The sequence below is a fragment of the Halictus rubicundus genome, chromosome 2, assembly GCF_050948215.1.
Source record: "Halictus rubicundus isolate RS-2024b chromosome 2, iyHalRubi1_principal, whole genome shotgun sequence".
Classification (NCBI taxonomy): Eukaryota; Metazoa; Arthropoda; class Insecta; order Hymenoptera; family Halictidae; genus Halictus; species Halictus rubicundus.
In genome coordinates this window covers 16,944,475-16,969,499 of record NC_135150.1, presented here as the reverse complement: position 1 = coordinate 16,969,499, position 25,025 = coordinate 16,944,475, and the positions used below count along the sequence as shown (strand labels likewise).

At 45.0% G+C, this 25,025-nt stretch overlaps 1 protein-coding gene across 1 annotated transcript in view; it reads right to left on the bottom strand.

Moving 5' to 3' along the window:
* Nucleotides 1-24,859, bottom strand: part of Su(var)3-3 (lysine-specific histone demethylase Su(var)3-3) — a 207,310-nt gene extending 182,451 nt beyond the window's left edge. Inside the window, exons 1-10 of the mRNA XM_076805678.1 lie at nucleotides 24,726-24,859; nucleotides 23,987-24,215; nucleotides 23,770-23,921; nucleotides 23,530-23,691; nucleotides 23,355-23,471; nucleotides 23,106-23,282; nucleotides 22,766-23,029; nucleotides 22,542-22,679; nucleotides 22,400-22,473; nucleotides 22,170-22,318 (exon numbers count right to left, since the gene is read on the bottom strand). Coding sequence (XP_076661793.1) covers nucleotides 22,170-22,318; nucleotides 22,400-22,473; nucleotides 22,542-22,679; nucleotides 22,766-23,029; nucleotides 23,106-23,282; nucleotides 23,355-23,471; nucleotides 23,530-23,691; nucleotides 23,770-23,921; nucleotides 23,987-24,215; nucleotides 24,726-24,749 — 1,486 coding nt within the window. The 5' untranslated portion in view covers nucleotides 24,750-24,859. The remainder of the gene's footprint in view (nucleotides 1-22,169; nucleotides 22,319-22,399; nucleotides 22,474-22,541; nucleotides 22,680-22,765; nucleotides 23,030-23,105; nucleotides 23,283-23,354; nucleotides 23,472-23,529; nucleotides 23,692-23,769; nucleotides 23,922-23,986; nucleotides 24,216-24,725) is intronic.
* Nucleotides 24,860-25,025: the final 166 nt, after the last annotated feature.

The window sequence follows — 25,025 nt, the reverse complement described above, 5'->3', positions numbered from 1 at the left end:
TTTCTCGGTATATGTCGCAAACACCTGGCTGATAAAAGTCGCAGAAGATACGACGTCCAGCCAGGATCAAAGAACAGTATCTCCTGGACGCTATATGTCGCCGGCGAGACCGCGTTGTTGACATATATCGAGATAACACTGTATTCTCTTCAATTTAACACTAAACCTACCGAGCCTTAAAAGTAACTGATAACTGATACTGTCTTATAAAAATGACAAGATTGAATTTATTTCGATATTATGGGATTCGTATTATAGTGCGTGCTCTACTAAATATATTTATTGAATCATTCCCTATAAAAGCACCTGTACAATTTCAGTAATTGTAAAATGAAAAATCTGGAACCGGTCATTTGACCGGCGGTGTTAGGTTCATTGTTAATATCATTATAGCATCTCCTAGCATAGCATTTCCTACGGAAGCATCTGCATAATTTTAGTAATTGCAAAATAAAAGATCTGAAACCGGTCATTTTGACCGGCGGTGGTAGGTTTAGTGTTAATATCATTATAGCATCTTTAGGGGTTTCGATAAATTAAAAATATTAGAACACGTGATCTAGATCAAATTGGAACAGTGAGCGACCACTTGGAAAGCGTTTCGCGTGTTCCAAGGTTTTTACGTGTTTGTTAAATCGGACACACTGTAGAGGGGCCAGATCGAGAGGAAGGTGCGAGCGCCAGGGGAACGAGAGAGAAAGAGATAGGGAGAGGGAGGGAGGCAGGGAGGGGTGCGAAAGCAGAGAAGGAGGGAAGAAAATTGAAGAACAAGAAGAGGAGACGGTGGGAGAGAGGTGTTGAAGTTACTCGATCCCCGTTCCCGTAAACCTACGCGACGCGACAAAGAGATCGGGGCTCGGTGGCGAGGATAGTTTATTATCGACAGGGCCGCGAGACTATTCCCTGTGTACACATTTTCATTGTGGGAACTACGGGAGGCCGGGTAATAAGAATCCGTTCGTACGAGCGAGGCGCCCGACGAACGGGGCTCTTGTTTAACGGGCACGGTACGCGGAATTGTTGCTGGACCCGCGGGAACACTCGCAGATTTCTTCGAATCGGGGGTGGCCGAGATGCGCCGTTGAGAATTCTTGGTGTCGACGATAACGGGCTTATCTTTATTGTTATTTATTACCGGCGACGTAACCTCCTTTTTCCTTCTGCAATCTCTTGACGCGAGGCTTTTCAGCTCTGTCTCCTCGCGGGAAACTTCGCGATGTTAATGCATCACTTGCTGGGTGCCGGTTAAATTATTATTTCAAATGTGGTCCGTTGATGCACGATTGAAATTGGTAACGTTATTGAAACATTCGCTAAAATCAATTCTCAGCTGTGAATGTTAGTCAATACTAATATTGAAAAGGGCTTAAAAATAACCGATACGTAATGTGCTACTAGGGGAATGACTAATATTTATTGGTATGTAACAACATCGATAAATCTGAACCGGAAGGTGTATACAGTTCTCGATTTATGTCAACAACACGGGTCTTGCCAGCGAAGCCTCTCGAACTTCGTGGCCCTTCACGGGGTATACCCAGCGGTAGTGGGGATAATTCCGCGACGCTTATCATCCAGACCTTGGTGACATATATAGAGAAATCACTGTTAAGCGTTAGAGGATGTCTGAAAGAGTAGATGGAGCAAATGCGTATTAATCCGTTCGAAGCTAGAGACTCTACGGAAGAAAATCGGATCAAGGATTATTCACTCGTTTTCCAATACTTGAAGATCAACGGTTCAAGGTTCAACGTTCATCTCATAGAAATGTCTTCCGTGATTGTTCCGCGTGTCCTCCGTGAGAAAAGGAGGGAAGGAAACTCGAGGTGCCGGAAGAAATCCCAGTGATAATTTCAATCTCTTCAGCCGTCTACTTAAGGACTCCTCGATATTCCTGAGCATGCAGAAAGCGTTGATGGATCGAGACGAACTCTCGGAGGGCTCGCAGATCGTCGGAGCGATCTCGCGAGGAAAAGAGGACAGGCACGGGACGGAGGAAAATTGAAGAAGAGTAAAAAAGGAGAGCTCCGGAGAGAGAGACAGAGAGAGAGAGAGAGAGAGAGAGAGAGAGAGAGAGAGAGAGAGAGAGAGAGAGAGAGAAAGAGAGGCGGCGATGTTACTCGATCTCCATTCCCGTGAAGCTAGACGACGCGACAAAGCGATCGCGAGACTCGGTCCCCCAAGGACAGTTTATCACCGACAACCGTCTAAAACCGTTCGGCGTTGGGCTCTAGGCGAAGCTCGAACTTTCAGGCCGTTCGAACCGGTTCGATGTGAAACCCATCGCCTCGAACCGTTCGAATTTCCATGCAGCTCGAACTGCGATCGAGTTTATCGCGAACTGTAAGCTGCGTCGAACTGTGATTCCTAATAAAAAGAGTTGTTGATTTTGTGCATTCGAGACGCGAACGAGTAGATCGAATGGAAGACATAGAGTTAAGACATTTTACAGACGTCTGTAGGTCTTAAAAGTAGGTTTAAAAGTGTCGTTGCATTTCCAAATTTTTGTAATTATTTAGGGAAGGTGTAAATATCTGCTGTGGTTCCTGTGTATTATCTATATCCTGCATACACTCCTGTATATCGAGAATAATTGAGTATTATAACTAGACTATGGATTTTATGCGTTTATGATAAAAATGGGTAGGTCTATAATTTAAGACAGTAAAAACATTTGAAGTATTTAAATATGCGATTATATTATTCTCAACCTGGTAAACATATTTAGCAAGAAATCAAATATTTATTTCGCCCAAGCTTGTTGCAATTCAGGCAGAAAGTTTTTATTTTGCATAAAGATCCGCAGTCTGATTGTAACCGATAAACTCATCGATATATTAGAACAATAATAAAAAAAAAAGTTGAAAAGACACAAATACGGAAAGATATAATGCATAAAGGATGAGAACATAAGGAAGCATAACAAGGAAGCATAATCTAACTTATGATACGATATAAAAATTTATATGGTATAATTATCGACTTAAGACTAGTATTTCGATTTTTTTAAATCCTTTATAGCACCTCCAGAGTATATTATGCTGCTATAAACGCTTGTCAAACTAATCCTCCTTCGTTACCAGTATAACACATCTTCGTGTGGTGAAAGTGTACACAAAAACTGAGATGAGAGCTACAATATTAACAAATCCTTTCGAATTCTGGATTCCAATTATTTCTTTTTTAGTGCTTTTACTCGATTTTAGGCTAAACCGCCCAACAAAAAAGGTTCAATCCCTTGCCTTATAATAACGAGTCAGACTCGTGATGAAGATTCTAAACAGAGTCTAATAAATATCTTATTAATATCCTTTAAAACGAAATAAAATTCCATTTTGCTGTAGTCGATATATATCCTTTGCAGAAAACATAGACATAGAATAAATATAAACTATCTGCTTTTCTAATCATTATAATCACAAAATAAATAGCAATGCAAGGGGTTAAATCGAAGTAATATTTTATTACTATTTCACCACAATTTTGGGCAAGATAAAAATGATCTGTATCAGTTGCAAAGTACGGGAGCCACGTGGACACTTAAGTGTATCTTTCCGTAAAAATTATAAACTTCTTTATTGCTTTGCATTTTCTGGTTATCAATAATTAAGCAGTATGACTGTGGCCATAAAATAAAAATGAACTTCGTTCATGTCCTCGTTCTTCTAAGAAATTGTGAACGAAAAACAAGTTCCAATCACTGTAACCATAAACTATCTTTTAGTGCAAGCGTTTGAAGAGAGGAATAAATTTCCATTTGGTCCCTGTCTCTTACAATCAATGGCAAAGAATTTCTAAGTTGCATCAATTAAAAATTAACGGGCGACTGTAAGGCGCCACTAGAAATTGCTGTATCATTATTCAAAATATTTTTCACATTATCAAATTCGTTTGCATTCAATAAATTATTAAACACTTCAATACTGTACCAAAAAATTGCACCATTTTCGTGTGTATAACGTGAAAAAATATGTATAGAAGGGAAATATTCTAGAAATGTTTCGTTTTGTAGTTAAAATAGCTTCGAGCGCAAAGGGTTAAAAATATTTCAATCAAACTGCTCGCGACGCAAAGACCGAGCAGCATTGTTTCGAATTCAAGTATTTTAATCCCCGGAGGTTCCCGGTGAGCGTCCCGGCGAGGACACGTCTTCGTCTAGATCGTAAATCGCGAAGGTGGGAAACGGGGCGCGTATCAGGAACGGCCGATCCCGATCGGCGGGGCCAATTAATCCAGCAATTTTCCGCTCGTAAATCATGCAATTAGAAGAGGCCCGGAGGAAACAAAGCGTCCCGAAGCGAGTCGTAAACGCGGCGGCGAGCGAGAGCGCGCACGCTTTCGCAGCTGATCGCCGGCTTCGCACCGCTCCGCACCGCTCCGCGCCGCGCCGCGCCGGTTGCCTCATCTTTTTTCGCCCGGGTGCGAGCCGGTGTTCTGCTCTCCGGTCGGAGCGTGTTCGCGGTAGGAAGTTGCGAAACGTTTCGCGAGCAACGTTTCCCTTTCGAATCGTTTCCAGAGGCTCGGCTATCAGCGCGGGATGATCAGCGCGATTATTAGAAGCCCGCCTGCCGGGGGAGATCGGCGAAACGGCGGCCGGGACATATTTTTCGGATGTATCTCGGGAAAAATCTAGACGCGAGAGCGACAGCGAAAAAGAACAAGAGAGAGAGCGAGTCAGGAGATCCGGCGGAGTGTTTACCGGCGACAGTTCGCAGTATTGTTCGTCGGCTCGCGTTCCGTGTTCGGCGGAGAATCGGAGAGAGGATCGCACCTAATAAGAATCGAACCGTACGAGCCAGGAAGCGACACGGCTGCACAGTTTAGCCGGTGCTCTCGCGGATCGCACGGCAGTTAACCTATCGACAGATAGAGTTTCACTTCTCCGGTGTAGCCGGCCGACAACGCGGCCCGGTTGACATTAACCGAGGATATTTATCGTTACGCGGCGGCCGATCGACCGCACGAAAATCCGCCGGGGACGACGCGACGCGAGGTGTTTCCAGGTTTCGCGAAATTGTTAAATAAAACATGAGAGAATCTCGGGTATCGAATTCCGCGCGAGCTGTTTCGAATGTAAATAAGCGACAAATATCCCGCGGGACGGAACGCGAAAACTGTTGCGTCGCCGGGAGAAAAAGGAGTCCCGTTTCGAGGCGAGAAGGGAGAAAAACGCGATGCAAAAAGAGTGTTGGAATAAAACGTGATCGCGAGGGGAGAGTGGACGGGGAGGGGGAGGGGGAGGGGAGGGTGGAAGATTAATGAACGTTGCAATCTCTCGTAATAAATTTTCCGGCGTTCTCCTGTAAATTCATCGTTAAGAGAGTAATTCCCTGGTAAATTTGGCCGCCATTAACGATATTAAGAGCACCCCGTGGCCGCCGGCTTCCGGTTTATGGGCCTTTCGAGGGCCGCGGCGCGCGGTCCGCCTGGGCCGCCTCGAATTCATCATCGAGATAAACATCGGTTTTTCAGCGGATAATGTTTCACGTCCACCGAGATACACGCCGGTCGATCGTTAATTATCGCCGACGCGATGCCCGCGTGCCCCAACTTTTCTATCGCTCTCCGGCCTTTTAATGACCGTCGCGTCGTTAGAACGAGCGGACGGCTAAGTTTTACGAGCCGCGCCGTCAGGACAGCATGGCAGATTGAGAACGGCTGGTCACCAGGTGCCGTTCCACTCTCCTTCGACGAAGAACGCGACAAGCAATCCCTGCCATCTGCTAAATCGGACGCCTCCCGGCTCGCTCCGAATTTTACTCCAATTCAAGGGGGTCCCCTAGTCGAAAGCATCATTTTGCCGGCCTTGTTTGCCAATTTTTCTACAGGAATCGAACGACTACATTGTGCCGAGCTTCTGCACACATATTTTCTATCACTTCAACTATGCGATATAATTTTTTCAAGACAAAATACTCGAAATTGTAGAAGTTATAGCTCCTTGAAGAGAGACACACAAATAAAGTGCCTCGTTGGCAGAAATCATTCCTGTCGATCCAGTAGCTTATTCGTTAGTACGAATGTAGTTGTGGCAGGATGCAAAAGAAATAAAATGTCGGCATTTTGAGTTTCGAATTTTGACGTCAGAAAATAGTTTCGACTATCAGTTATACATACAGTGACTCCCATTAATATTCGGACGCTTTTAAAGGCGTATATCTTTGTTAATATTGGACCATACGACTTGGATTTTTTTTTAGAAATTAGCACAACTGGTTGCTACATAAAGTGAAAAAAAATGTTTAGAAAAATTCCAATTGGTCGAAATTGCAGAGAAAATACTAAAAGTTGTAGTTTGCAACTATTTTATGTGGACTTATAATCAGTGGAGTTGCAATCGTTCACCCTTAAGTTTTCATCGTTAAACGTTTGTAGCTCATGGCAACGTTTACCGAGTTAGAAATACTCAGAATATGTATAATTGATACAGATATACATAACGTACTTTTTAAATTTGTTATATACATAAGTCCTCATAAAAAAATTGCAAAATACGACTTTTAGTACTTTCTCTGCACTTTTAATCAAACATTTTCTTCACATTATGTAGCGAACCGATTGTTCTAACTTCTCAAAAAAATTGAAATAGTATAGTCCAATATTGACAAAGTTATGCGATTTTTGAGAGCGTCCGAATATTAGTGGGAGCCACTGTAGACTGCGGATCTTTAAATAAAAATTATTTACATGAATTGTAGGAAACAGAAACCGAATAAAATTGTCATTCTTCCTTTAGTAATTTGAACAAGATGAAAATGACACGACATTTTTAAATTCGTTCAATATTTTTTTAGTTTAATTTCCATCTGTTTGTTGTAAATGCATAAACTCCGCAGTCTAGTTATACATACGCAGCGAGAACTGCGTTCTTCGAACACTTATAACCTCGTCTTGCGAATTCAAACAAATTCGTATGCAGATACATTGTTAAAGGTATGTAGGCATGTTCCTTGATGCGCAAAGAAATTGATTTTTTCCACGACTCTTCAACTTGACCCACGCCATCCTCCGCCACGCCATAAAGGTGCGCCTCTTCCCGTTGCCTCAGATGGTTCTAATTTTATCAACGGGAAATCTGCAGCTATCTGGGTTACGTTGTAACTCTTCTCATTTTTGCCACTAAAACATCTTTACGCGTGTATTACCATTGCCTCTTTGCCGGCCATTTTTACCGTTAGCTTTATTACCGTTCCTGTATCCTGATACGTATCCACTTATTAACCCATTATTGTCTCACTGTATCGTGTGTTACGTTACTATTTCTTATTGCAATCTGATATCGGTGATGGTCTGCGTTATTACTGGACCGCGGATTTTTATGCAACAGAAAAATTGTCAACGTTACGAGATACTATACCGGATACTATACCGGAGCCACGACATTTCTTTCTTCCTCGAACGATTTTAATTGGCGTAATGCAGTTATTGATATTGCCTTTAGACTTGGGTCCATTTTAACCCAGAGTGACAAAAGGTGTACCTAATTTTTAATTCTCTACTAGCTGAAATCATTAGCTATTTTTATGTATTAGATCGTGCCATAAGTTCGTGCCGTGGATATGTTTATATTATTCACTATTGAAAAGTATTTTAATGAAAAACCGCAGAAATTTTATAGTGACGGTATGATGTCTTTGCCAAAAAGGTCAGAGGAGGTTGTGCAATGAAAGAAATAAATGGTACAAGAGTAAACGGCACGAACTTATGGGACGACCTAATACTAGGCTCAAGAAGATGACCAACGTTGTTCTCAACGAATGAAATATCATAAACGGACACTAACGACGAATTCTTGAAAAATGAAACATCGTGTCTACAAGTGCACGTATCCAATGCAATTTGGAAGAATGCTACTTTCATTCGAAGCAGCCACTAATCTCAAGTGTCAAAAAGCTCCCACGTGCTTTCGATAAGAATGTCTAATTGGTCCCATTTGACAATCCCGTCTTCCCAGGACACTTAAGCGATGTGTACCTAGCGTTATCGCGAAACCAATTACAGCCACGAACATAATAAAATACCGCATCTCGTAAAGAAGCTGTGTAAACAAATTGAAAAAGTGACATTCGATACCGACTGTATTAACTGAAACATTAGTGGACACACCTAGTCCACGTGCAACGATTCGAATGTCCCAATCGCGATTTTTCCGCGATGTTGGTTATCCAGAGTTAAGTGGCTCTCCTATCCGCAGGAAAACTATAATTATTGATGCAACGAGTGGAGGATGCCGGGTGAAAAATGTCCCGGCAACGGAACCGGACAAGATAAACCGAGCTAAGTCTAGAACCACCGGTGGAAAGAGTGTGCGGTGAAATATACGGTTCCAGCAGAAAATATTTAACGAGATAACAAGGTCCGTGAGACGAGAGAGAGAGAGAGGGGGGGAGAGGGAGGTGTATTACTAAGAGGACGAGGCAATGCGAGGCAGGGCGAGGCGAGGCGAGGCGAGGCGAGGCCGAGGCCGCTGGTACGCGTGCGAAAACAGACATCATCATCACGGCTGTTAAGTGAAAAGATAAATACCCGCGAAAACTCTCCGAGGCCGATACTAGTTTTTACGGGTCGCAAATGCGCCGCGAAGGAGCCCGCTGAAAGCCCGGGTAATCGTCGTATGGCGTGTGGCCGGACATTAACATATAATGGTCACCGTCATTCTTCTCTCCGTCACGTTGCCGGGACCCGTTTAATCATTCCCGGTCACCCCGTCACGTAATCCCCTTTTGGAACGATTGTCGGCCGAGATTACCGGGCATTAATTTGAAAAATGTAGCGGCGTCGCCGGCGTGGCCGTGGCGTAAGCTTATTAGCCGAAAAAACACGAACTACGCCACCATCAGTCGACGATTACGCCCGGGTCCTGGTTAAGGGGAACTTTCGCGCTTCGAATTTATACGAGCCCGGGCCCGCCAGTTATACCGTACCAGAAGAGAGAGAGAGAGAGAGAGAGAGAGAGAGAGAGAGAGAGAGAGAGAGAAGCTAACCAGCCGGAAACCGAGTCCGCGAACGACCGGGCGACCAGTCTTCTCTCTGTGTACCCTCGCATCGTCGAATTGCCAATTCGAGTTCTTCCCCCTTTAGGCCAATTTCACCGGGCGGACTCTTCGCCTTCGACTTCCTCGGAAGGCTCGTCCCCTGACACTCGAATTATCCGGATAACTTAAGCCGACCGTTACGACCCGCCACGGACCCGCCGACTAATAAGCGCCGCGGACGCTCGGGGAACCTCTAATCAAAACGGCGGAAACGAGTCTAATTAAAATCGGGTCGCCGCGACCGCGGAGAAACGAATCGCCAATGTATAAGCAGAACCGCGATCTTATTTCCGTGGAACCTTACGAGGGCCGCCGAGACATCGGCTCGATCTCGATCGGACGCGGAGATCCGTATCATAGTTATCGTATGTACCCTTACCTAGCACGCCTTTTTACCCGCAAATTGTTTCGTTATCAATTAGCAGAGATGCGGGGTGGACTGGTACTGTTTCCATACTTTCGTTACTTGTAATGGAAAACTGAACGACGGATGAGATCGGCATTAACATTCTTCGCGTGGGGGAAGAGGAGATTTTATGATTATTTCTGGCTTTCTGAGTGGAATGCCGTGCCTATTTGTTTCCTTGTTATTCTATTAACTTTTCGCCGTCTTCTTCCTTACTAAAGAAACTTTCTTGCTATTTTATTAGTACTAGGTTTACCGGGACCGTCAAAGCGACGGGTTGTAATATTTTTAATTTATGATTTGTGAATTATTCGACAAATTTATTTCTCTGGATATACATTTAAAAAATGGCTGAACATTTGGATAGAAATATTCTCGTTATTTTTATAAAGTAATGTGAAGTAGTCGCTTTTAGTGCTCCGTAAACCTAAGTGTTAGTCACCAGTGAACAGATACAGCGACTCCCTCTAATATTCGGACGCTTTTAAAAATCCTGTAACTTTGTTAATAGTGGACCATACGACTTGGATTTTTTTCAAGATGTTAGCACAATTTGTTTGCTACGTAAAGTGAAAACAAGTTTTTACAAAAATTGCAATTAGTCGACGTTGCAGAGAAAATACTAAAAGTTGTATTTTGCAACTTTTCTATGTGGACTTATATTGAAAATTTAGAAAGTACGATTTGTAGATCTGTATGAATTGTACATATTCTGAGAATAATGAAATCGGTCAACGTTGCAATAAGCTACAGATGCTTCAAAATGATCACATAAGGGCGAAATTTCCTAACAAGGCCAAAATTCTGCGATTTTCACCTTGAAGCTTTCATTATTAAACGTTTATAGCACATTGCAACGTCGACCGATTTAGATGAAATAATCAGAATATGTATCATTGATACAGATGTACAAAACATGCTTTTCAAATATTTGATATAAGTCCTCATAAAAAAGTTGCAAAATACAACTTTTAGTACTTTCATTTATTTCACGTTATGTAGCGAACCAATTGTTCTAACTTCTCAAAAAAAAAAAAAATCCGGGTAGTATAGTCCAATATTGACAAGGTTATGCGAATTTTAAGAGCGTCCGAATATTAGTGTGAATCATTGTAGGTCAAAGGGACAAAAATGTCAAAAAATTTCCTGTTACAAGATTGAATCATAATAGCATATTGAAATCGTCTTAGGCTTTCCACTACACCGTCACAATTGTAGAACAGCATGTTCCATTAAAGAACATATACAACTGCATATGCATATACTACTCTATACTCTAGGTAAATTTTCCAAACATTACACAAATTATACTTAAACTCGACTGGCCATCGTTCAATGGACAGAAAGAAATTCTTGGCTACCCAACAACTAAATATCTTTTAGATGCAGAAATATCGTCAGAATTTTATCGAAACTAGGAGACAGTTCAGAAGCACCCCCAGTCACGGGGAACCGTGAGGGGGATGCAAGGATTTTTGTGCATCGCCGAGAGCCCCGAGACCATCGGCTTAGGGCAGTGACGCTACCCAGCAGGGGACGCCGAGCTAGAAGTTTATTAGGCATCGAAGCTGCGGGTCCGAGCGTCTCGCGACACAGTCGGCTCTCTCTCTCTCTCTCTCTCTCTCTCTCTCTCTCTCTCTCTCCCTCTCGCGGCCGAGTGGGAGAAATATTTCAAAGTAATCACTAATCCATAGCCGCCCACGCGTCCACAGTTTTCCTTGTACCGGCTGTCCTCCTAGATGAATAATCGGATAGGCGGGCGTAACGAGCTGTTTTCGTATTTCTCGTGTAGCCTCCACCCACAGTCTTCGAGGGGACATCCTCGAAAAGCTTGTCGCCGGACCACGGCCGGGGCCGGGCAGGAACGTCTACACGCGGGAATCGGGTCGCAACGATGATTGATGAGCCCGGCTCGCCTAATTGAGAACGAAATTCGGTACGAATAACTCGCACCGGTGACACGCACACACGCGATATATCTGGTACATCGTGTCCGAGGGGGTGAGTTTAACACCGAGGAAACGGACTAGAGAAAGATAGTGAGAAAGAGAGATAGAGAGAGAGAGAATGCTCATGGTTGGGACACGCATAAATACACGAGAGAGCTTGCAGCGCGAGCGGGCACGACCGATGACAGATTGGCAACACGGTTCTACAAAGTACGGAGGGGAAATAATTCGTCGGCTCGACAACTTCATGACCCCTGAAGTTACTCTTTCGCTGCGACCACGTTTACAGTGCAACTATCGCGGGGAGCCCGACGCGACCGGCGTCAAGGAAATCCAGCGAGCGAGCGAGCGAGCGAGCGAGTGCGCGACCGACCCGCCTGGAAATTTAAACGCGTCACGGGGACGATCTACGCGTGTACCCTCGCATAGCTTTGTTATCGGCGCGAATGCATCCAACGGGGCCCTTGCGCATAAATAAGCCCCGGTGTGACGTCGCTCGGAAGTTGATTAACCCACGTGCCGCGCGGCGCAGCGCGAAGATACTTAATCGCGCGCGAGTGACGCGCGTTGTCCGCTCTCAACGCCGCGACCGCTCGGCCGCTCTCGAGGAGAGCCGCGCGCCGGGCTTAAACGGAGCATTTTCACCGGGGCGAATAAAGTTGCCTCGATAAATAAAGCGGATTAGAGGTAATTGAGAAGGACTGAAGGGTGTACACGCCTTTCTCGTTAGCCGGCGGAACGATTCAATTACTACCGGTGCCGGGGGTTCACGATTTTCCAGGCTCTCGCGTTATTAATCAATGGCCGGAGAACCGGCAGCACACCGCTCGGTGCGCGTCGATCTTGAGAACCTCTGCTGGCCCCTCTCTCTCTCTTTCTCTCTCTCTCTCTCTCTCTCCCTCTCTCTCTCGCGCACTATCTCTGTGACCAGGCGTCTATGCTTGATTCGGGGATATCATGATCTAATGCACCGTGGACGACCTAATTACGGTTCGACCGCGAGCAGGCACATTTCATGCTGACACGCGCCGTTCCCGGCTAAGCAGACTCTATCATCCAGTTTGCTGGCCGATCTCTAATTAGAGGTTAGCCTGCAACCGAATTGACCGGGTCCCAAATAAGCGCGATCAAATATTCCGGTATCTAAACAACGAGCTCGCCGCTGCGAGTGCCGGGCAAACGGGAGACGTGGACGTATTGCCCTGTGGGGCACCGGTCTGGCGAGGTCGAAGTCAAGGGCAAAATTGCCACGCCCACTTCAGACTGTCCGCGACGAGAACGAGATTGATTGGCTACTATCGCTTTCTGTGCCGGTATTTTCGTCGGAACACGCTGGCTCCAAGATGGAAAGCACTTGTTGCATTCCGGATGTGGATATTGCTCCGTGGGCCATCGATCCGAAGACCCGCCCACTCGAGGCTAGAGTGACAAAAAGGAAGCGGGGTTAAGATAGGTTCTATCTCGTTTTTTTATCAGTTTTCTAGGGTTATTTTCACTGGAACGCGGGTTCAAAGAGCATTTTGGATGTAGACAGGGGTTGCTCCGAGGAGCACTGGTTCGGCTCTTTTGGAATTTCGAGCGACGAAGACACGCCCACTCGGGGGAAGAGTTGCAAAGAAAAGAAAGAGAGTAAGACAAATAATCTTCTACTTCTTCTTTTTGATATGAGAGTGAAGTAAGTAGTTTTCTGTTGCCAAAATAGTTCTTCGATTTTTGGTATTAGTTTCTCCTAGGGGTAACAAGTGCGATATTTATGTATTTTAGGGATGGTTATTTTTTAAATAACATTAACTGTATTACTGATCCTTATCACAAAAATTGCTGAACTCCAACTGTTGCACCTTTAGCCAGCAACTCCTATCTTCCCTTATCACCTCGGATCATAAATTATTTAAGGCAGTAGTCCTTAAGGATTCAATTAAACTTCACGATGAGCTTCATCTAACTTCTCGACTTCTGTGAACTAACTTAAACCGTTAGCTACTTATATTTGGTGTACCAATAAAATGGGATCATATTGGGTTGTCCGGAAAGTTCGTGCCGATTTTTACAGGATACTCAAACGCAGTACATTTAAATTTTGATATACATTTATAGCATTATTATAAGTGCCATTTTGTTCCATAATCTTTCTCCGTCTTTCACGCAACTTGCGATTTCCGGCGAAAAACTTTTAAATATGACTTGATGTACCATTTGTTTTCAATCATTCTGACATATCAGACCTATTCTAATGCCACCTACAGAAAAACGGCACGAACTTTCCGGACAACCCAATACTTCTTGCAGCGTGAAACTAGGAGACATTCTGATACAGTTAAATATTTCAATTATTACAGTAAAACGCATAGAACCTTTTGCAGTAAAAAATGTTCCCTTCGTTTCAACTGATATTCTCATATGTAACTTTACCGATCTGCTTGGAACAATTGAGAAATATTACAATTATTCTTACATACTAAACAATTGTGCGAAACCAGCAATAAGTGAGTAACTTGTTACTTATTGGTGCAAAAGTCTGTGTCGAATCCGGTTTGACATAGGACCAGGGTTAAAGGGTTAAAATGCACGTCGTATTCCACTCAGACGTGTTCTCCATGTTTGGAAAATGATGATTCTGTGGTGTCTTTAGAAGAGAGTGAGTCAGTGAGGAGAGTAGCCTGCTAATAAGAATAATGATACGTAATGATTGAAACGGAATGAGTGGTAGGGCAAACAATGAGAGAGAAAATTGAGAAGCGATTGGCGACAGGTGCGAATATTTAAAGCTAAAGCGAGTCTCAAGACCAAGTGTTCAAGCGAACAATTCGAAACCACTGTTACTACCCCTACTGGAGTAGAATAAAGTCTATTACACCGAAACTAGAATAATTTATACAACTTTGTCAGATTCGTGACTGTCAGTGGTACTAAAAGCGTGTCGCTGGGCAGAGAGCGTGGCCGAACGGGAACACCGTGGCGCAGCTTAAGAAACACCAAATTTAGGGATTCTGCGGCGCGGTGAATCGTCGCGACGCGTTGCACGGGGACAGGAAGTGTTCGCTTTGTGGCGAAGAAGAATACGGGGTCGGTAGAAAAGAACGAGAGGCCGGGAAGGTTGGATGGGTATCGGTGACGCGGTCCGTCAGGAAGACTTAATCCCGGTGCGCGCGCGCGTGTCGGCGAACCATTTGTTTCGAGGGTGAGGAATGCCCGGCGCTAAGAAATCGGCCGGTCGACGCTTCACCGGCGATAGGTGACGTTAAGAAGAGAAATCACGCGCGGATCGACGACGGGCACCGAGAGGAGCCCGTAGCCCCCAACCCCAGATAGACTATATCGACAAGGTACCCTACCGCGTCGCCGACACGAGGAGCACTGTAAATGGTAAAGGCACAGACACGGACCAGCGGAGAGACCGAGAGAGAGAGAGAAAGAGAGAGGGAAAGAGCAAGAGAGAAGCTGGAAGGAGAAAAAGAGAAACAGAGAGAGAGGGGGGGGGGCACGAGGGGAGGAAGGTGTACGGTGTGTAGCGATCACGGTTGTGTGGTTGCCGAGCCGTGTGTGCACAGATAGGCCGAAAGTGGTCATGGGAAAGGTATCGGTGCGTTAAGGCCAAGACTGGATTCCGCGGGGCGAGGCCGGCTCGTTGGCGGGTAGGAGTGTACAAGGTCTTCGATACCTCGTAAATTACCACTCGGGCCCCCTCTCCGTCCCCCCTCCCTCCCGCCGGTGTGCTGCCATCGAGCTCTCGGCTCAACTAATGTTAAGCTGCCTACGTTTTCGTCCTGTCGGGGAAACACTGGCCGTCCGGAGAGCATCTCTTCTTCTCCTCCTCTCCCCCCCCCCTCTCTCTCTCTCTCTATCCTTCGTTGATTCCAACCCTCTACGAAAAAACACTGGCGACGCGGCACCGCGTTTCGACACATTCTATTTTACACTCTTTTTCGAGGGAACCTCTCTCTCTTTCTCTCTCTCTCTCTCTCTCACGCACACTCTCATTCTCTCCTCGCCAAATGAGCCGATCGAGGCCCGGACCCGTCCACCGTTTATTTCCAGGCCTCCGGTGAACACCGGCCGGAATCGATCGGAGATCGAAAGCGAAAGCTCATTAAGGAGCACCCGGGTTTGTATATTCTTCCCCGAATATTCTCCGGTTCGTAAATTTTCTGACGGCCGAACATTATTGGGAAACACGAGACGCGCGGCGGACCCGGCTACGAGCCACCGCGATCCTTAACAGCATCCTGATTCCTATCTCCGGCTAGGGGAATACGCCCGGGCCTAGATATTCCGGATTCCATTCTTCCCGTTATTGTCCTCCGCCACCGCGGTAAACGTTCGCCCCGGCCGGCTTAATACACGTTCAACGTTCGTTAATACCCCATTCGGTAAACTGAGCGCGCATTTGTCAGCGTCTTTAATCGCCAGCCATACTTTACTTTCGCTTCGACCGCGCGGCTCGTACAGACGTCCGCCAATGTCAGAATATTATATTTCCTCCTGCTTCCCTTTATTTATTTGTTCGCCGCAGCCTCAAGTTGTACATCGTTTAACTCGGTATTCGACTTTCATCTTTGGGATGATGTGTATCTACTCCAAAATTCTTCGGCCGTTCAAACCTAAACAACTATGCCGTCTGTTAGGAACGTTTCTACTACGCCAATGACAACGTCCATCGAAAGCGTGAATGTGAATTTTATGCGACATCAACAATATTTTGATAAACGAAATTGGAAAGTTGTATTTGGTATTGAAGTTATTCGTCGAAACACTTGGAAGAAATGTAGTCAACAACGTCAGTGGTTCATCTACTATTGTAAATTTGAAAGTTCTAGTCAGTTTTATAAAAGCTGTGCAAGGTTAACCGAACGACTTTTCTATACAAACAGCGTTAAAAAATGATTCGGTACGCGTGCTTATGGTTTTACCATTTGCATTCGGAGCTATATTAACTGCAAGGCCAAACATTTCTTCCGACCTAGAACATTTCCTTTCCATGTGATTTTTAAACTGATAGTTGAACTGCGGATTTTATGCAGTTATGACAAAAACGAATAGGTGCAATTCAAAACAGTAAAAAGATTAGAGTTTAACAATGCCGGTATACCATTTTCAACATATAAAAATCATTAATGAGCAAAATAAATTTTTACTTAGCTCCAATAGATTGTAATTGATGTACAAAAATTTTATTTTGCATAAAGATCCGCAGTCTACTGATAATATACAGTGAATTCTCGATGTATGTCAACAACATGGGTCTTGCCCGACCCGTGTTATGTTTACGCTCCTCGACGTCCGAGGCCACTCGAGCTTCGGGGCGTACCCGGCGGTAGTGGGGATAATTCCGCGACATTTATCATCCAGGCCTCGGCGACATATATAGAGAAATGTGCATACCTCGTACAAAACATAAATGTTTAGTATTTGATTAAATACATACAAATTGAATGTATTTACCACTAAAAATTCCTGTATCACTATTCAAACTATTTGTTACACTATTAAATTTATTTGTATTTAATGAATTACTACACATTTCAGTACTGTACAAGTAAATTGCACCATGTTCGTATGTATAGCATGCAAAAATATATATAGAAGGGAAATATTCTAGGTCGGAAGAAATGTTTCGTTTTGGAGTTAAAATAGCTTCGAGTGCAAAGGGTTAAAGAATATTTTCAATAATGGTATGGCAAATTTTAGTGACGCCCGAGAGTTGTCATTCGAGTGCCAGCTTGCCGACAAATAAGAGAATAGCCGAGAGATTCTAGCAAAGTGAATCCTGTCTGATTAAAAGCCCCCCGAGCGAATGATGCTTCTCGTCCATCTTCAGCTCGTCTCGTAGAGTGCCTGTTACGTGGATAGAGCAAAAATTATTGAACAATTTCAGCAACGCCAGCAACGAGCGACCGATTCATCCTTCTCGAGGAGTTTACAGCGGCCTTAAAAGTCGCGGCGGCGAGGACTCAATCGAACATATCCGATTAAAGCCGGCCAGCGTTTCGTAGGGGTTGGGGGAGGACCGAAGAAATTTCCGGAAAAATGCGAGTGGACGAAACGCCGGTGACGTTTATTCGGCCGCGAACGGGCGTAACCATGTTCCGGGCGAGTCGTCGTTCGGTTCGGCGGAGAGCCCGGGATTCGCGCGAAGTCGACTTTACGACAATATAATTTTGGTAGCGACACACCGACGGCGTGGAATGCGACGATCGGAGTCAACGAACGGTATAGAAGTCTTCGATACGTCGTAAATGGCCCATCCCCGGGGCCGTATCCCGGTTCTCCATCTCGGTTCGAGTACAGCGGCCCCGTGCATACATACACGCATAACATCCGTGGACCCTGCCTACGTTTTCGTCGTACCAGCGTATAGGAACGCTCCTCTGGACAACGAACGACCGAAAAACACTGACGACGCGGCCGGGCCCGACGAACAAAGCTCGGTAACTCTCTGGTATACGAGCGAATCGGCCGGTCGGCCGGATGGGCAGGCCTACGACGAGGACGACGGGGACGTACATTCCACGGTTTTAGTACCGAATGTTGACCGACGTGGCCGTGTAGCGGATCCCTCGATCGAGACGAAAACAATATACACGAAATGGAATGATGGCGTTCCCGTGTCAAACACGAGCCAACGAAACGTCGAATAGGAAAGAGGCGGGGAACCGTCGTCCTGTCTCGACCGCGTACGAATCGCTCGGTATCTCTTCGGACCTCTACGGAACAAGGTTCCTTCTTGGAATTGATTTTCTCGGGTTTAGGCGAACTTCGATCCGCCCGGGTCATTCCATAACCGATTATTCATAAAATCACAGATCCGAAGCTTTCGCGGCAACGTGTCGTATAGGTTTTTACTGTCCGGGCTTTTCGCTGAGCCGTGTCCTCTCGGAATTGTTTCCTGGAACACCGTCGGACACGCCGGTACCATGCGGAGGATCGTAACTTGCCGAACACGTACAAATTCTACTAACCCTCGGACAGCGGACCGTTCGTTGCTTTATTTATCAATTTTTTAAAACATATTTTTCGAGGTACTTCTTGTGCACACGTTAGTCGTGTGCTGTTCAGCGAGTCTCGTGGCGGGCAAGGACGCACAACGATGTCCGCGGACAGAGATAAGGACAAAGTTAGTGACGTCATTAGAATTAGAACGGAGTGGGGGAAAAAGAGTGCCATTTGTCTCGTGCGAAACGGGCCTATTATACAGGTAACCCTCCTATAACACGGTAGATAGGTTCCTAAGAAAATGCCGTGTTGTATGAGACCCAGAGCCAGTACAAAAAGGGGGGTTACGTACAGGTAGCGAAACCGTGTTATAAGATGCCGTGTTGTAGGAGGGTTACCTGTATTTCACTCGAGCTCAATGTAATCTGCTGTCGATTGCTGTCACTGTCTTCAAACAATGGCCGAATGGCAAACATTGCCCGAAGAAGCGTGGTTTTTTGCCTGCGGATTTGTTTATGTCGGGAAAAGTAAAATATGCTGCTGATTAGTTTTTCTGTCGTTCCTAATTTAACAGCTGTTCAGTAACTGTGATCGCCAGAGACTGAATAATCCAATTTTCATATTTTCGCGTCCCCTCAATCTCTTCTCCATTTTATATGTCACCTGCTATATAAATTGATCGAATCACTTGTTGCTGAGAGCAGCGTTAACCGATTCCGATGCGACTTTCGGAGCATGCGTGACAGAGTCGAATCTGGAGAACGTATTTTTGAAATTTTTGACACGGGCCCAAATAGAGATCGAGCACTCGCGGTCCACCGCTCGCTACCGTCGCGCCGCTACTCGCCGAGGTAAAATAAAAAAAGGCGACGTAAATAGTCGCAGGGCGTATCGGTCGGCGACACTCAAAGCGAAAAAGTATCTCAAAGAATATTTCAGCCTAAACGGTTTTCGGTCAGCGGCTATTAACCCTGTGCAGCGGGATTTCGTTTGAAACCGAGAAGGAACCGATGGTCCGTAAAGCGGAGCGCAGGACCGCGATGAAGAGAGCCCGGGGAGAGAACGCAACGGGGAGAAGAACCGATTACATCGGCGGATCGGGGCCCCGACTTTCGACCGGGTATTCACGAGAGAGAGCCTATTGTTGTGCTTAATTTAGCGTTAAATTGTTTACATCTCATTAATCGCCGGGAAGAACCTTGCGGGCAGACCGTCATGATCATCGATGCACGTCAGTCATGGACCGTGGGCATCGCTTTAATTTCGAATTGACCACCATGCCCGGGGCCCTGTGTTGTACCTTCTCCTCTTCCCCCTCCCCCTCCCACCTTCTTTCCCCACCTCCCACACCCCTCCTACCGTAGAACGAACTGCGTCTCGCGTGTCTCTTGTTTCACCGTGTGCACCATGGAAAAAGAAGGGAACCGGAGGGGGCCTCACGGGGGCCCCAGGAGTGTTCCACCATCGTCGTCGTCGTCGTCGCCGTCGTCGTTCCGCCGCGGTCCGCTCGACTGCGTCAGCGGGCCCCGACGAACGACAGTGGAGCAATATTGGAACTCGAGCTCGGCCCGACCGGTTCGTTCGTTCACTGTCAGTCGAGTGCACTTCGCGGTAGCGACACACGCAGCCACGTTATTCCGCCGGGATACGGCCGACCGATACAAAACGTCCGGCTCCGTCCACCTTGAACCGCGGTCGCTCTCTCGAGTAGCCTCTCTATTAACCCCGGCGTTTACCGTTCGTTCGCGAGCCGTGCATGTCATTAGACCGACGCATTTTCCTGCTGGAAACCTCGACGCTGACTCCCCGGAGAAAACCAGCCGAGCACGAACTGCGGGAGAACCTCGATTTTTGCACGGAACGCTGCTGGAGTTCGCGGACTGTGAAAATGGGGGAGTTACAAGCACCAGACATTTTTCTTAATACATTATCTGATCATTTCGTAATTTCTGAAAAGGTCTGCGGATAAGAACTGTTTGGCCTGGTTATCTTCTCATTTTGGCACAGTAGTTGTACTTTGATTGTCAAAAGTACAGGCTCTAAGAACACTGACGATCACAAGGAGTATCCTCTATTGTTATGCTGAAAGATCTTCCACTTACAATGGCACGGACCTGACAATTTATACACGCATGTAGACAATATGCACTGTGTACATACTTATGTACCTCCTTTCTAACGATTGCTGCGGATCTTCTATTCTTTTAACCCTCCGCAAACCAGGCGTGGTTAAATTAACCTCGGCGAATTTAAAACTGCTGATTTGGAATATACTAGTAAGAAGACGTTTGTGTTTTTAAAAATAAATCGTTCACTTTCAAAAGATAAATCTTCGTTTTATTTCCAACTTAATCCTACTATAGAATCGACGAAATGCGATTTTAAAGTGTGTTTTTATGCAAATAATGTGTTTGCAGATGGTTAATGGTAAAATTAACCCTCAGCACTCGAATGGCGACTGTAAGGCGCCACTAAAAATTTTTGACATTATTAAATTTGTTTGTATTTAATAAATTACTAAACACTTCAGTACATATTGTAAGAGTAAACTGCACCATTTTCGTACGTACAACATGGAACAAAATATATAGGAGGGAAATATTCTAGGTCGAAAGAAATGTTTCGTTTTGGAGTTAAAGTAGCTTCGAGTGCAAAGGGTTAACCGTACGTGGTTCAAACTTTTATTCGTCTGGTTCGCGGAGGGTTAACATGATTGTTCATACTGTCCATTGATTGTTCCTAGCACCCAACGAAGACGCGTAACGGAAGAAGTTAAGATTTAGGAATATCGAGTTTCAGCTATCAGCAAGGATGGTTTGAAGGTCGCTGATGGACTAACCGCGCACGCTAGTTCACCAGTCGTCCCTATCGCCGGTTTCTCGCGTAACAGTCGCCGCTAATATAGGAAACCGTTCGCGATTAGATACAGCATAGTGAATGGTCCAAAGAAACTTCGACCGCTCCCAACTCGGTTATCGTGTACAATACAGCCCTAATACGAGAGCGCGGGGATTGAATAGGGTCCCGACGCCAGTACGTTTTCCAGCTACCGATGAAACTGGTCGAGATTACACCCGGAAGTGGCTAACAGTTTTAACTGCCGCGCTAGTGGTTCAGGTGGTATCGGAATGCCAATTATTTCCGGGAAGCTTTAGTTTAATGTAAATACTTGAGAGAATCGAGCGATTCGGGGAACGGTTCAACCCGCCGCCGCCGTAAACGTGTAACCGTCGCCGGTCGCCACGGCGACCCGTCGACAGTGTAAAATACGAAACCGCTTGATTATCTGCAGTCATAATTCCTCGTCTCGTTCGTTTTTGTTAGCGCATTAGTAGGCCCGAGCGCAGGCAACACGCGATGATCATAGGTATAATTTCACATAATGAGAACTCCGGTAACCGATCGGTTGGGGGATACACCACCGCGACTATCTACACGGAATCTCATGCTATCGGCTTTCAATAAGGTTGATAAAGTCAACCGCGCGCGCGCACGAGGCCGCGGAGCCTCGACGCCTGTAAAGGAGATGCAACCCGCGAATAATTCACCCGTTATCTAAACCATCTACCGGCTGGTTAAGCAATTTCTCGAGAACGTCGATATAATGCAGCGTTGCACGCGTTTATGTTTCGAGCGGAGGATATTCCGCGAACCACGCACGAAATTAGAATGTCTTCGCGTGTTCCGCCGCGGCGCAACACGTGGCGGCCCGCCGCGATCAATAATAATCGCAGGCAATTTAATCGGCCGCTCGGATCGATCCGAATCACTTTCGCCGCGGCAGCGAGCGCTAATTTAATGGACAGATCTCCGGCGGATTATATAACATATTGTCGAGCGATTTACCTGTTAGATGGCTGCCGGTGAACTCGAAGTCGTCGTCTTGGTCCCAGTGCTTCAAGCTCAGGTTGGACAAGGATGTCGCGTTCGCGAACTCCAGATTCGCGAAGTGCCAGTCGAGTATCTGACGATCCTTCGAGGATAGGTAGACGTCGCTGTAAATCATAAATGTATTCCTCTTGATGGCGGGTTCGCGTGAAACGGTCGCATCAATAATAAAACGAATTACGATTTACCTAGGAGGAGAGGCTTCCAATTCCTGCAGCTTGGCCTCGATCTCCTTTTGCTGCTCGGCCAACTGATCCCACTCCTGAGGCAAAGCGAATAAATCAGCATGCGATGCCTGAAATATTCTAATTGCGTAAATGTTGTTCGTACCTTGCATGCGTTGTGAAGGTCGCGCAACTTCGAACGCAACACGAACTCTTGCGTGATGTCGCGCGTCTGTAGTTTGCTTTCGGTCATCTCTTTGTACTGTTTGTTCAGCTCCACTAAGCGGTCCATGATCGATATCATCTGTAACGTGAACGTAACAACACGATTCATAGAATAAATCCAAAAGGTTTGAATGCAAAGTTAGGGGCGCACACGAAGATGCTTACCCTGTGCTGATTGGTGAGAAGTCGACCCTGAAGCGACAACACTGAACGTAGGTGAGCCACCTGACGTTGTTTCACACCCTGTTCTTGCAAACGTATCACCCACTCTAATGCTTGACCTAATGACACTGGCCGCGTATTGCCGCTCTGGCCTGTAGCTCCGGTGCTACCCACGTAATTAAAATCTAATTGATGCGAAAGGTACGACGTTGCCTCCAGTAATCTGTTAAATTCTCTCTCCACCATTTCATCTTTGTCTTTCGGGACCTAGTCGAAACAATTAGATTTATTATTTTCTAACACATCGCATATGATATACTTACAAATAAATGATTCTATTCACCGTTTGCCCGTCGCTTTCATATAAAGGACACTTTTGACGAATTTTGTGAAGCTCCATGTTAATTTGTTTGCTGAGGGTCGTTACAGGATTTCCGCCTAAACCTGTGACTACCATGGCGCCTAGGTCAGCTATGTACGAAGATTTGCGGAACGTTGCTATACGGCCACCCACTCGATCCTGTAAAATATAAAACATATTTAAATCGCATGTGTACATTTTATAGGTAAGTATTGGAATTGTAACAATTACCCTAGCTTCCAGTACAATTACTTCTAAGCCAAACTGCTGCATCTGCTGAGCAGCAGCTAAACCAGCGATACCTGCTCCTATCACTATTACTTTACCTAGCTTCTTAGTAGGTAGAGGCTGAAAGGAAAATACGTTAGTATATTTTCAGTGTTAATTACTTGTTGAATGCACTCACCTTCAATCGTTTGAATACGCCAAAATTTATAAAACCATGTCTTTCTAAAAAGGCATGAATTCTTCGCGCCAACACCGTATCGCTGTTATAAGGTGGTTCTATCGCCGGCAAAGCATTTTCAACAATTAATTGTTGTTTTGGATTTTCCAGCCATAACTGCAACTGAAAAAACAAAGACAGTTTGTAAGTAAACTAGAAAGTTAGAAATGCAGGCCAGTTATATGCTGTTAAACGACTTACGAGTCTGTTTCTAATATGAAGGAACACCTTCTGTGTTTGTGGTGGACCACCCGAAACGTCTGAGAAACAAGCTGCCTCTGTAGAAGTTAATTTTTCAAAAGGAAGACGACTCTGGAATGCTGCTCCTTCCAATCCATTAAGTAATTCTTTCACTGCAATTACAAACATCCATTAAACATTTTTCATGGGATGAAAACTGTTTTTGTAAAAGATATACCGTGTGGATCTTCGTGATCACTGTCTTGATCATCCTCCTCCTTGACTTCCATCTTTGTTGCCGATGATGTAGGAGCAGTCTGTGGTATGGGAGTTTCAGATTCCTTCTTTACTTCAGGCACAGGTTTTTTCTCTGGTGTCACAAGACCAGTTTTAGATTTCTCCGATGTGTCAGACGCATTTTCGTCTTCCAACTGATTATACTTCTCTTCCATTTCTCTATATTCCACCTATAAACAAATAAACATGACAGACAGCTCTACTAGCATAGTTTTCAATGAGCATACTTCTAATTATTGTTTGTTAATAAACAGAGCTTAACAAAAAAGTAGAAATCTATTTTGACATATAGGTTAAACACCTGAAACTCTATTTATGACATAAAAGTTTCACGAAACACTCGCATTTCGACTTATAAAGATCATGTATAAATCAATTGGAGAAATTAAAACTTATGACTACCTGTCACGCGCATACAAATAACAAATAAGAGGTTTAATCGAAACATAACCTAGTATACTTGTTTACAACATTGAAACGTGTACTCCGGCTATGCACAGACTTCAGATTATACGTTTCCGTGAATGACAATTCGTCAAACATCGTGACAAGTAAACACAAACGTAATATCATAAATAATCTTTGAAAGCAAAGTATTTCAAACATTAAACATCGCAGCGATTTTTGTAAAAATAACCTTCAAAACAATTATACTATTTGAGATCCACAACAAAACAAACCTTCGCCCTTTTCCTTCGACTCATATCGTTGCTGTATTGTAGGCTTTCCACAAAATGTAATTACTGCCGTGCGAAGTTACACAGGTTTGTTTTGACTCTTCAAACCGGCGGCACATACAATTATAAAATCCAGAAACTACAAACAACATAGAACGCAAACTGTCAGAATCATGGGTCGTCACCGACATCTGTAGGGAAACAATATGTACTTTAAATTAACTCCGATTCTAACCTTACTGATTACGGCGTCCTCTTCTCATGAACAACGGTTCGCTAAGAAACTGCTCATTGAATAACTCC